The sequence below is a fragment of the Littorina saxatilis genome, unplaced genomic scaffold, assembly GCF_037325665.1.
Source record: "Littorina saxatilis isolate snail1 unplaced genomic scaffold, US_GU_Lsax_2.0 scaffold_132, whole genome shotgun sequence".
NCBI lineage: Eukaryota > Metazoa > Mollusca > Gastropoda > Littorinimorpha > Littorinidae > Littorina > Littorina saxatilis.
Genome location: NW_027128080.1, coordinates 163,737 through 176,535, shown reverse-complemented (window position 1 = coordinate 176,535; position 12,799 = coordinate 163,737). Strand labels below are relative to the sequence as shown.

At 49.1% G+C, this 12,799-nt stretch overlaps 1 protein-coding gene across 2 annotated transcripts in view; it reads right to left on the bottom strand.

Annotated features, from left to right (window-relative positions):
• LOC138956445 (15-hydroxyprostaglandin dehydrogenase [NAD(+)]-like) overlaps positions 1-12,799 on the bottom strand; it is a 31,841-nt gene that overhangs the window by 7,588 nt on the left and 11,454 nt on the right. Inside the window, exons 1-5 of one of the 2 annotated variants that reach the window (XM_070327804.1) lie at positions 8,770-8,793; positions 7,081-7,173; positions 1,438-1,561; positions 862-968; positions 152-248 (exon numbers count right to left, since the gene is read on the bottom strand). In XM_070327804.1, coding sequence (XP_070183905.1) covers positions 152-248; positions 862-968; positions 1,438-1,561; positions 7,081-7,173 — 421 coding nt within the window. In that variant the 5' untranslated portion in view covers positions 8,770-8,793. Of the gene's footprint in view, positions 1-151; positions 249-861; positions 969-1,437; positions 1,562-7,080; positions 7,174-8,769; positions 8,794-12,799 lie in introns of those variants that run through there. The other variant, XM_070327803.1, reaches the window with a different exon arrangement.

Here is a 12,799-nt window from a genome sequence, read left to right as displayed (position 1 = left end):
TGCCCAAGAGGGCCCCTTGGAAACCTCTTATAACTTCATAGAACGTCTTTGATGACAACAAAGCCTTTAATCATCAATTTTAAAAAGTGAACGGTGAATTATTTGTTTCTTTCACTCTTCGGACGAACGAAGGACAAACACACAAACAAACCGTTGACAGAAGCGGTGTTGATGATGACACCCCCACGTCCACCTTTGTCCCTCCTCATGTGTTCCAGCGCCAGGTTACTGCCCCGTATCACTCCCACCTGTGTGATATCAGTGTTATCATCACTCCAACCTGTGTGATATCAGAGTTATCATCACTCCCACCTGTGTGATATCAGTGTTATCATCACTCCCACCTGTGTGATATCAGTGTTATCATCACTCCAACCTGTGTGATATCAGAGTTATCATCACTCCCACCTGTGTGATACTCAGTGTTATCATCACTCCCACCTGTGTGATATCAGTGTTATCATCACTCCCACCTGTGTGATATCAGTGTTATCATCACTCCAACCTGTGTGCAATCAGAGTTACCATCATTCCCACCTGTGTGATACTCAGTGTTATCACCACTTGAATCTGTGTGATATCCTTATTGATTATGCGTATATAACAATGGTGTGACTAACTTAACTAACAAAAAGTCATTAGAAATGATCACGACGTTAACCAAGTGCGTAGTCCTTGTCGTGATAGGGGCTATGGTACCCCATGTAATGATCTACCTACTATGCCAAGGACTGTAACTTGAACGGATTAATCTTCGGACTGTCTTCTCCTGCCCCCCCCCCCCCCCCCCTCCTAGGCTGTTTAGTATCTTCTTGTTCCTCACAGACACAGCCAGTGATAAAACAACAACATGTCAGGTACCTGGTTGATGTCAATCATTTTCTCCCAGACTCGCTCATCCATGATGGCGGCGTTGTTGGTGCAGATTTCCACAGCTCTAAACTCATTCACTGCTCTCTGGAACGCTTCTGTTCAAAAACATACCTAGAGTCAATGACAAGCACGAACGCGCACACGCACACATAGGCGCAAACACCAAATAAAGAAAGAAAGAAAGTGTGCACGCGTGTGTGTGTGTGTGTGTGTGTGTGTGTGTGTGTGTGTGTGTGTGTGTGTGTGTGTGTGTGTGTGTACGTGCGTGCGTGCGTGCGTGAGTGTGTGAGTGAACGCTGCCAGGACAGAGAAAAAGTCTCACGGTTTTTTTATTGGTTTGTGCGACCCCGGTTTTTTTTGATTTTGCAAATTATTCAGAGAGGGCGAATGAATTTGTTTCTTGGTGGTCTTGCGTGGTAATTTTCTCAGAACAGGAGGTGGTCCGTATTAGGAACCGGTTATTATTTGGTGCCTGACGCAACAGCCACGGGAAGAGAGAGCCACGGGAAGAGAGAGCCACGGGAAGAGAGAGCAAAGGAAAGCGAGACAGGAAAAGAGACAAACCTGTCAGCTGCTTGGCATCGCTGACGTCACACTGCATAAAAATGACGTCAGATTCGCCATACTTCAGAAGCAGCTCATCTCTTGCCCTTCTTCCAGCTTCTTCGTTGACGTCACAAAACAGCACCTGTAAAATGACCGTTAGCCTCGGAATGTCAGTTTCACCCTCAAAAACATTTAGTGTGTTGGCTGATTGCTTGTCCGCTTTGTTGTCTGCTTGATTTGTGGTCATGTTTTTACACCCCCGGTATAGGGGTGTGTATAGGTTTCACTCGATGTGTTTGTTTGTGTGTTTGTTTGTGTGTTTGTGTGTTTGTTTGTGTGTTTGTGTTCGCATATAGATCTCAAGAATGAACGGACCGATCGTCACCAAACTTGATGAACAGGTTCTATACATTCCTGAGACGGTCCTTACAAAAATTGGGACCAGTCAAACACACGGTTAGGGAGTTATTGGTGGATTAAGATTCTACAAGGACTTATATAGAAACATATTCATGGTCAAAGGGAAATAACCTTCTCAGTTGGTGGCAGTGAGAATGGGTGCAGTGAGAATGGTTATTTCCCTTTGACCAACGGGGGTGTTTTTCCTACCTGCGAGGAATTTCTTGTTTTTATTTGTTTTTGTTTTTGTACCCAAAGACTCTCCAGTGGTACGAAATGGCTGCTGTGTTTTTGTACCCACAGACTCTCCAGTGGTACGAAATGGCTGCTGTGTTTTTGTACCCACAGACTCTCCAGTGGTACGAAATGGCTGCTGTGTTTTTGTACCCACAGACTCTAAAGTGGTACGAAATGGCTGCTGTGTTTTTGTACCCAAAGACTCTCCAGTGGTACGAAATGGCTGCTGTGTTTTTGTACCCACAGACTCTCCAGTGGTACGAAATGGCTGCTGTGTTTTTGTACCCAAAGACTCTCCAGTGGTACGAAATGGCTGCTGTGTTTTTGTACCCAAAGACTCTCCAGTGGTACGAAATGGCTACTGTGTTTTTGTACCCACAGACTCTCCAGTGGTACGAAATGGCTGCTGTGTTTTTGTACCCACAGACTCTCCAGTGGTACGAAATGGCTGCTGTGTTTTTGTACCCACAGACTCTCCAGTGGTACGAAATGGCTGCTGTGTTTTTGTACCCACAGACTCTCCAGTGGTACGAAATGGCTGCTGTGTTTTTGTACCCACAGACTCTCCAGTGGTACGAAATGGCTGCTGTGTTTTTGTACCCACAGACTCTCCAGTGGTACGAAATGGCTGCTGTGTTTTTGTACCCACAGACTCTCCAGTGGTACGAAATGGCTGCTGTGTTTTTGTACCCACAGACTCTCCAGTGGTACGAAATGGCTGCTGTGTTTTTGTACCCAAAGACTCTCCAGTGGTACGAAATGGCTGCTGTGTTTTTGTACCCACAGACTCTCCAGTGGTACGAAATGGCTGCTGTGTTTTTGTACCCACAGACTCTCCAGTGGTACGAAATGGCTGCTGTGTTTTTGTACCCACAGACTCTCCAGTGGTACGAAATGGCTGCTGTGTTTTTGTACCCACAGACTCTCCAGTGGTACGAAATGGCTGCTGTGTTTTTGTACCCACAGACTCTCCAGTGGTACGAAATGGCTGCTGTGTTTTTGTACCCACAGACTCTCCAGTGGTACGAAATGGCTGCTGTGTTTTTGTACCCACAGACTCTCCAGTGGTACGAAATGGCTGCTGTGTTTTTGTACCCACAGACTCTCCAGTGGTACGAAATGGCTGCTGTGTTTTTGTACCCACAGACTCTCCAGTGGTACGAAATGGCTGCTGTGTTTTTGTACCCACAGACTCTCCAGTGGTACGAAATGGCTGCTGTGTTTTTGTACCCACAGACTCTCCAGTGGTACGAAATGGCTGCTGTGTTTTTGTACCCACAGACTCTCCAGTGGTACGAAATGGCTGCTGTGTTTTTGTACCCAAAGACTCTCCAGTGGTACGAAATGGCTGCTGTGTTTTTGTACCCAAAGACTCTCCAGTGGTACGAAATGGCTGCTGTGTTTTTGTACCCACAGACTCTCCAGTGGTACGAAATGGCTGCTGTGTTTTTGTACCCAAAGACTCTCCAGTGGTACGAAATGGCTGCTGTGTTTTTGTACCCAAAGACTCTCCAGTGGTACGAAATGGCTGCTGTGTTTTTGTACCCACAGACTCTCCAGTGGTACGAAATGGCTGCTGTGTTTTTGTACCCACAGACTCTCCAGTGGTACGAAATGGCTGCTGTGTTTTTGTACCCACAGACTCTCCAGTGGTACGAAATGGCTGCTGTGTTTTTGTACCCACAGACTCTCCAGTGGTACGAAATGGCTGCTGTGTTTTTGTACCCACAGACTCTCCAGTGGTACGAAATGGCTGCTGTGTTTTTGTACCCACAGACTCTCCAGTGGTACGAAATGGCTGCTGTGTTTTTGCACCCACAGACTCTCCAGTGGTACGAAATGGCTGCTGTGTTTTTGTACCCACAGACTCTCCAGTGGTACGAAATGGCTGCTGTGTTTTTGTACCCACAGACTCTCCAGTGGTACGAAATGGCTGCTGTGTTTTTGTACCCACAGACTCTCCAGTGGTACGAAATGGCTGCTGTGTTTTTGTACCCACAGACTCTCCAGTGGTACGAAATGGCTGCTGTGTTTTTGTACCCACAGACTCTCCAGTGGTACGAAATGGCTGCTGTGTTTTTGTACCCAAAGACTCTCCAGTGGTACGAAATGGCTGCTGTGTTTTTGTACCCACAGACTGTCCAGTGGTACGAAATGGCTGCTGTGTTTTTGTACCCACAGACTCTCCAGTGGTACGAAATGGCTGCTGTGTTTTTGTACCCACAGACTCTCCAGTGGTACGAAATGGCTGCTGTGTTTTTGTGCCCACAGACTCTCCAGTGGTACGAAATGGCTGCTGTGTTTTTGTACCCACAGACTCTCCAGTGGTACGAAATGGCTGCTGTGTTTTTGTACCCAAAGACTCTCCAGTGGTACGAAATGGCTGCTGTGTTTTTGTACCCACAGACTCTCCAGTGGTACGAAATGGCTGCTGTGTTTTTGTACCCACAGACTCTCCAGTGGTACGAAATGGCTGCTGTGTTTTTGTACCCACAGACTCTCCAGTGGTACGAAATGGCTGCTGTGTTTTTGTACCCACAGACTCTCCAGTGGTACGAAATGGCTGCTGTGTTTTTGTACCCACAGACTCTCCAGTGGTACGAAATGGCTGCTGTGTTTTTGTACCCAAAGACTCTCCAGTGGTACGAAATGGCTGCTGTGTTTTTGTACCCACAGACTCTCCAGTGGTACGAAATGGCTGCTGTGTTTTTGTACCCACAGACTCTCCAGTGGTACGAAATGGCTGCTGTGTTTTTGTACCCACAGACTCTCCAGTGGTACGAAATGGCTACTGTGTTTTTGTACCCACAGACTCTCCAGTGGTACGAAATGGCTGCTGTGTTTTTGTACCCACAGACTCTCCAGTGGTACGAAATGGCTGCTGTGTTTTTGTACCCACAGACTCTCCAGTGGTACGAAATGGCTGCTGTGTTTTTGTACCCAAAGACTCTCCAGTGGTACGAAATGGCTGCTGTGTTTTTGTACCCAAAGACTCTCCAGTGGTACGAAATGGCTGCTGTGTTTTTGTACCCACAGACTCTCCAGTGGTACGAAATGGCTGCTGTGTTTTTGTACCCACAGACTCTCCAGTGGTACGAAATGGCTGCTGTGTTTTTGTACCCACAGACTCTCCAGTGGTACGAAATGGCTGCTGTGTTTTTGTACCCACAGACTCTCCAGTGGTACGAAATGGCTGCTGTGTTTTTGTACCCACAGACTCTCCAGTGGTACGAAATGGCTGCTGTGTTTTTGTACCCACAGACTCTCCAGTGGTACGAAATGGCTGCTGTGTTTTTGTACCCAAAGACTCTCCAGTGGTACGAAATGGCTGCTGTGTTTTTGTACCCACAGACTCTCCAGTGGTACGAAATGGCTGCTGTGTTTTTGTACCCACAGACTCTCCAGTGGTACGAAATGGCTGCTGTGTTTTTGTACCCACAGACTCTCCAGTGGTACGAAATGGCTGCTGTGTTTTTGTACCCACAGACTCTCCAGTGGTACGAAATGGCTGCTGTGTTTTTGTACCCAAAGACTCTCCAGTGGTACGAAATGGCTGCTGTGTTTTTGTACCCACAGACTCTCCAGTGGTACGAAATGGCTACTGTGTTTTTGTACCCAAAGACTCTCCAGTGGTACGAAATGGCTACTGTGTTTTTGTACCCAAAGACTCTCCAGTGGTACGAAATGGCTACTGTGTTTTTGTACCCAAAGACTCTCCAGTGGTACGAAATGGCTACTGTGTTTTTGTACCCAAAGACTCTCCAGTGGTACGAAATGGCTACTGTGTTTTTGTACCCAAAGACTCTCCAGTGGTACGAAATGGCTACTGTGTTTTTGTACCCAAAGACTCTCCAGTGGTACGAAATGGCTGCTGTGTTTTCAGCCTATAAGCAATTCTAGACTTGAGGACCCCGTGAAAGCCATACCTTCTGTTTGGGGAACTCGAGCTTACGGTCCCAAAACACCTACATACACAAGTAGACACTTTAATACAACATAGATTGCCTGATCAGCTCACAGAACCCCTGTAGCCCGGAAAGCCTGATCAGCTCACAGAACCTGTAGCCCGGAAAGCCTGATCAGCTCACAGAACCTGTAGCCCGGAAAGCCTGATCAGCTCACAGAACCCCTGTAGCCCGGAACCAAGCAAGAAATATGGACTTATCGCCGAAATAAAGCTGTGTGAGACTTTACAATCAAAAACCCCGAATCCCCCCCACGTGTCTAACAGAATAGCAATATCAAGATATATCACACAGCAAAGTGTCCAGCTCACCCTGGCGCCTCTGTCCCACGTGTCTATCAGGATAGTAATATCAAGATATATCACACAGCAAAGTGTCCAGCTCACCCTGGCGCCTCTGTCCCACGTGTCTATCAGAAGAGCAATATCAAGATATATCACACAGCAAAGTGTCCAGTTCACCCTGGCGCCTCTGCCCCACGTGTCTATCAGAATAGCAATATCAAGATATATCACACAGCAAAGTGTCCAGCTCACCCTGGCGCCTCTGCCCCACGTGTCTATCAGAATAGCAATATCAAGACATATCACACAGCAAAGTGTCCAGCTCACCCTGGCGCCTCTGTCCCACGTGTCTATCAGAATAGCAATAACAAGATATATCACACAGCAAAGTGTCCAGCTCACCCTGGCGCCTCTGTCCCACGTGTCTATCAGAATAGCAATATCAAGAAATATCACACAGCAAAGTGTCCAGCTCCACCTGGCGCCTCTGTCCCACGTGTCTATCAGGAGAGCAATATCAAGACATATCACACAGCAAAGTGTCCAGCTCACCCTGGCGCCTCTGCCCCACGTGTCTATCAGAATAGCAATATCAAGACATATCACACAGCAAAGTGTCCAGCTCACCCTAGCGCCTCTGCCCCACGTGTCTATCAGAATAGCAATATCAAGAAATATCACACAGCAAAGTGTCCAGCTCCACCTGGCGCCTCTGTCCCACGTGTCTATCAGGAGAGCAATACAAGATATATCACACAGCAAAGTGTCCAGCTCACCCTGGCGCCTCTGTCCAGCAAGGAGGGCAGGAGGGCACGCCCGATCCCTGTGGCCGCCCCCGTTATAAACACTCCCTTGCCTCGCAGCTCCATCTGGGGGACACATAATACCGCTGGGAGTGACAAGGGTATGTCTCACGCTTACCGCTGTGAGTGATAAGGGTATGTCTCACGCTTACCGCTGAGAGTGATAAGGGTATGTCTCACGCTTACCGCTGGGGGTGATAAGGGTATGTCTCACGCTTACCGCTGAGAGTGATAAGGGTATGTCTCACGCTTACCGCTGAGAGTGATAAGGGTATGTCTCACGCTTACCGCTGGGGGTGATAAGGGTATGTCTCACGCTTACCGCTGAGAGTGATAAGGGTATGTCTCACGCTTACCGCTGAGAGTGATAAGGGTATGTCTCACGCTTACCGCTGGGAGTGATAAGGGTATGTCTCACGCTTACCGCTGTGAGTGATAAGGGTATGTCTCACGCTTACCGCTGGGGGTGATAAGGGTATGTCTCACGCTTACCGCTGAGAGTGATAAGGGTATGTCTCACGCTTACCGCTGGGGGTGATAAGGGTATGTCTCACGCTTACCGCTGAGAGTGATAAGGGTATGTCTCACGCTTACCGCTGGGGGTGATAAGGGTATGTCTCACGCTTACCGCTGAGAGTGATAAGGGTATGTCTCACGCTTACCGCTGAGAGTGATAAGGGTATGTCTCACGCTTACCGCTGGGGGTGATAAGGGTATGTCTCACGCTTACCGTTGGGAGTGATAAGGGTATGTCTCACGCTTACCGCTGGGAGTGATAAGGGTATATGTCTCACGCTTTCCTGCTTTGCCATTACTAAAGCAAACGTGTGCAAGATTGTATGTTACACACTTTGGAGCATGGCAAGAACGGAGTCCAACACGCAATCGTCCCTCCACAAGCCCCAACACGCAATCGTCCCTCCACAAGCCCCAACACGCAATCGTCCCTCCACAAGCCCCAACACGCAATCGTCCCTCCACAAGCCCCAACATGCACACATGGCTTTCCTGTCTCCCACTTCAACTCATTTCTTCTCTTTACAAATTCTACAACACGGAGAATACTGCAAACGGTATCCTAGACCACATTACTGTTTCCATACGCGAGTTCAGCTGTCATTGGAAAGTGCCTTACTCATGGGGCCTGTCAGTCTGAATTATGAAGGACAGGGTTGTGTACAGAGAAGACAAAGAGAGCGTAAAGAACAAACAATTCGCGCATTCAGACACAGAGAGACGTAATCAAGAAATCGATACTTCAAAGATACAGACTGTGGCGTCATTCGCACACACCGAGATGTCATTCATAGTTGTTCGATCATCAGTCAGTTTCCGTAAAAGAAGTAGGCCTTTTTACAATCATGGCTGAAACTGAGGGTTAGCTTGTCAAACCAGTGAGACATAAATGCTATTCAGACTTGGAGAGAGAGATAGAGAGAGAGAGAGAGAGAGAGAGAGAGAGAGAGAGAGAGAGAGAGAGAGACAGAGACAGAGACAGAGACAGAGACAGAGAGACAGAGAGATCGGACAGACACGCTTCAGTATTGGGCCACACTGGAGATGTGACACGGTTGCACAGCGACTAAAAAGTGAACACACATACACACACTCACTCATACATCACATTTCACTTAACAAGGAAGAAACGTAACTTGACGCCACCTCAGTTACGCCCTATTTCCTTGACATGGTTGTGTCGTGTGAAGGCACACTCTGTCTGTCTCGTCACCCGTGTGAATGACATGGTTGTGTCAGTCGTGTGAAGGCACACTCTGTCTGTCTCGTCACCCGTGTGAATGACATGGTTGTGTCGTGTGAAGGCACACTCTGTCTGTCTCGTCACCCGTGTGAATGACATGGTTGTGTCGTGTGAAGGCACACTCTGTCTGTCTCGTCACCCGTGTGAATGACATGATTGTGTCGTGTGAAGGCACACTCTGTCTGTCTCGTCACCCGTGTGAATGACATGGTTGTGTCGTGTAAAGGCACACTCTGTCTGTCTCGTCACCCGTGTGAATGACATGGTTGTGTCAGTCGTGTCAAGGCACACTCTGTCTGTCTCGTCACCCGTGTGAATGACATGGTTGTGTCGTGTAAAGGCACACTCTGTCTGTCTCGTCACCCGTGTGAATGACATGGTTGTGTCGTGTAAAGGCACACTCTGTCTGTCTCGTCACCCGTGTGAATGACATGGTTGTGTCGTGTGAAGGCACACTCTGTCTGTCTCGTCACCCGTGTGAATGACATGGTTGTGTCGTGTGAAGGCACACTCTGTCTGTCTCGTCACCCGTGTGAATGACATGGTTGTGTCGTGTAAAGGCACACTCTGTCTGTCTCGTCACCCGTGTGAATGACATGGTTGTGTCGTGTAAAGGCACACTCTGTCTGTCTCGTCACCCGTGTGAATGACATGGTTGTGTCGTGTGAAGGCACACTCTGTCTGTCTCGTCACCCGTGTGAATGACATGGTTGTGTCGTGTGAAGGCACACTCTGTCAGTCTCGTCACCCGTGTGAATGACATGGTTGTGTCGTGTGAAGGCACACTCTGTCTGTCTCGTCACCCGTGTGAATGACATGGTTGTGTCGTGTGAAGGCACACTCTGTCTGTCTCGTCACCCGTGTGAATGACATGGTTGTGTCAGTCGTGTGAAGGCACACTCTGTCTGTCTCGTCACCCGTGTGAATGACATGGTTGTGTCAGTCGTGTGAAGGCACACTCTGTCTGTCTCGTCACCCGTGTGAATGACATGGTTGTGTCGTGTAAAGGCACACTCTGTCTGTCTCGTCACCCGTGTGAATGACATGGTTGTGTCGTGTGAAGGCACACTCTGTCTGTCTCGTCACCCGTGTGAATGACATGGTTGTGTCGTGTGAAGGCACACTCTGTCTGTCTCGTCACCCGTGTGAATGACATGGTTGTGTCGTGTGAAGGCACACTCTGTCTGTCTCGTCACCCGTGTGAATGACATGGTTGTGTCGTGTAAAGGCACACTCTGTCTGTCTCGTCACCCGTGTGAATGACATGGTTGTGTCGTGTGAAGGCACACTCTGTCTGTCTCGTCACCCGTGTGAATGACATGGTTGTGTCGTGTGAAGGCACACTCTGTCTGTCTCGTCACCCGTGTGAATGACATGGTTGTGTCGTGTAAAGGCACACTCTGTCTGTCTCTTCACCCGTGTGAATGACATGGTTGTGTCGTGTGAAGGCACACTCTGTCTGTCTCGTCACCCGTGTGAATGACATGGTTGTGTCAGTCGTGTGAAGGCACACTCTGTCAGTCTCGTCACCCGTGTGAATGACATGGTTGTGTCGTGTGAAGGCACACACTGTCTGCCTCGTCACCCGTGTGAATGACATGGTTGTGTCGTGTAAAGGCACACTCTGTCTGTCTCGTCACCCGTGTGAATGACATGGTTGTGTCGTGTAAAGGCACACTCTGTCTGTCTCGTCACCCGTGTGAATGACATGGTTGTGTCGTGTAAAGGCACACTCTGTCTGTCTCGTCACCCGTGTGAATGACATGGTTGTGTCGTGTAAAGGCACACTCTGTCTGTCTCGTCACCCGTGTGAATGACATGGTTGTGTCGTGTAAAGGCACACTCTGTCTGTCTCGTCACCCGTGTGAATGACATGGTTGTGTCAGTCGTGTGAAGGCACACTCTGTCTGTCTCGTCACCCGTGTGAATGACATGGTTGTGTCGTGTAAAGGCACACTCTGTCTGTCTCGTCACCCGTGTGAATGACATGGTTGTGTCGTGTAAAGGCACACTCTGTCTGTCTCGTCACCCGTGTGAATGACATGGTTGTGTCGTGTAAAGGCACACTCTGTCTGTCTCGTCACCCGTGTGAATGACATGGTTGTGTCGTGTAAAGGCACACTCTGTCTGTCTCGTCACCCGTGTGAATGACATGGTTGTGTCGTGTAAAGGCACACTCTGTCTGTCTCGTCACCCGTGTGAATGACATGGTTGTGTCGTGTGAAGGCACACTCTGTCTGTCTCGTCACCCGTGTGAATGACATGGTTGTGTCGTGTGAAGGCACACTCTGTCTGTCTCGTCACCCGTGTGAATGACATGGTTGTGTCGTGTAAAGGCACACTCTGTCTGTCTCGTCATTCGTGTGAATGACATGGTTGTGTCGTGTGAAGGCACACTCTGTCTGTCTCGTCACCCGTGTGAATGACATGGTTGTGTCGTGTGAAGGCACACTCTGTCTGTCTCGTCACCCGTGTGAATGACATGGTTGTGTCGTGTAAAGGCACACTCTGTCTGTCTCGTCACCCGTGTGAATGACATGGTTGTGTCGTGTGAAGGCACACTCTGTCTGTCTCGTCACCCGTGTGAATGACATGGTTGTGTCAGTCGTGTGAAGGCACACTCTGTCAGTCTCGTCACCCGTGTGAATGACATGGTTGTGTCGTGTGAAGGCACACACTGTCTGCCTCGTCACCCGTGTGAATGACATGGTTGTGTCGTGTAAAGGCACACTCTGTCTGTCTCGTCACCCGTGTGAATGACATGGTTGTGTCGTGTAAAGGCACACTCTGTCTGTCTCGTCACCCGTGTGAATGACATGGTTGTGTCGTGTAAAGGCACACACTGTCTGTCTCGTCACCCGTGTGAATGACATGGTTGTGTCGTGTGAAGGCACACTCTGTCTGTCTCGTCACCCGTGTGAATGACATGGTTGTGTCGTGTGAAGGCACACTCTGTCTGTCTCGTCACCCGTGTGAATGACATGGTTGTGTCGTGTAAAGGCACACTCTGTCTGTCTCGTCACCCGTGTGAATGACATGGTTGTGTCGTGTGAAGGCACACTCTGTCTGTCTCGTCACCCGTGTGAATGACATGGTTGTGTCGTGTGAAGGCACACTCTGTCTGTCTCGTCACCCGTGTGAATGACATGGTTGTGTCGTGTGAAGGCACACTCTGTCTGTCTCGTCACCCGTGTGAATGACATGGTTGTGTCGTGTGAAGGCACACTCTGTCTGTCTCGTCACCCGTGTGAATGACATGGTTGTGTCGTGTAAAGGCACACTCTGTCTGTCTCGTCACCCGTGTGAATGACATGGTTGTGTCGTGTGAAGGCACACTCTGTCTGTCTCGTCACCCGTGTGAATGACATGGTTGTGTCGTGTGAAGGCACACTCTGTCTGTCTCGTCACCCGTGTGAATGACATGGTTGTGTCGTGTAAAGGCACACTCTGTCTGTCTCGTCACCCGTGTGAATGACATGGTTGTGTCGTGTGAAGGCACACTCTGTCTGTCTCGTCACCCGTGTGAATGACATGGTTGTGTCAGTTGTGTGAAGGCACACTCTGTCATGTCTCGTCACCCGTGTGAATGACATGGTTGTGTCGTGTGAAGGCACACACTGTCTGCCTCGTCACCCGTGTGAATGACATGGTTGTGTCGTGTGAAGGCACACTCTGTCTGTCTCGTCACCCGTGTGAATGACATGGTTGTGTCAGTCGTGTGAAGGCACACTCTGTCTGTCTCGTCACCCGTGTGAATGACATGGTTGTGTCAGTCGTGTGAAGGCACACTCTGTCTGTCTCGTCACCCGTGTGAATGACATGGTTGTGTCGTGTAAAGGCACACTCTGTCTGTCTCGTCACCCGTGTGAATGACATGGTTGTGTCGTGTGAAGGCACACTATGTCTGTCTCGTCACCCGTGTGAATGACATGG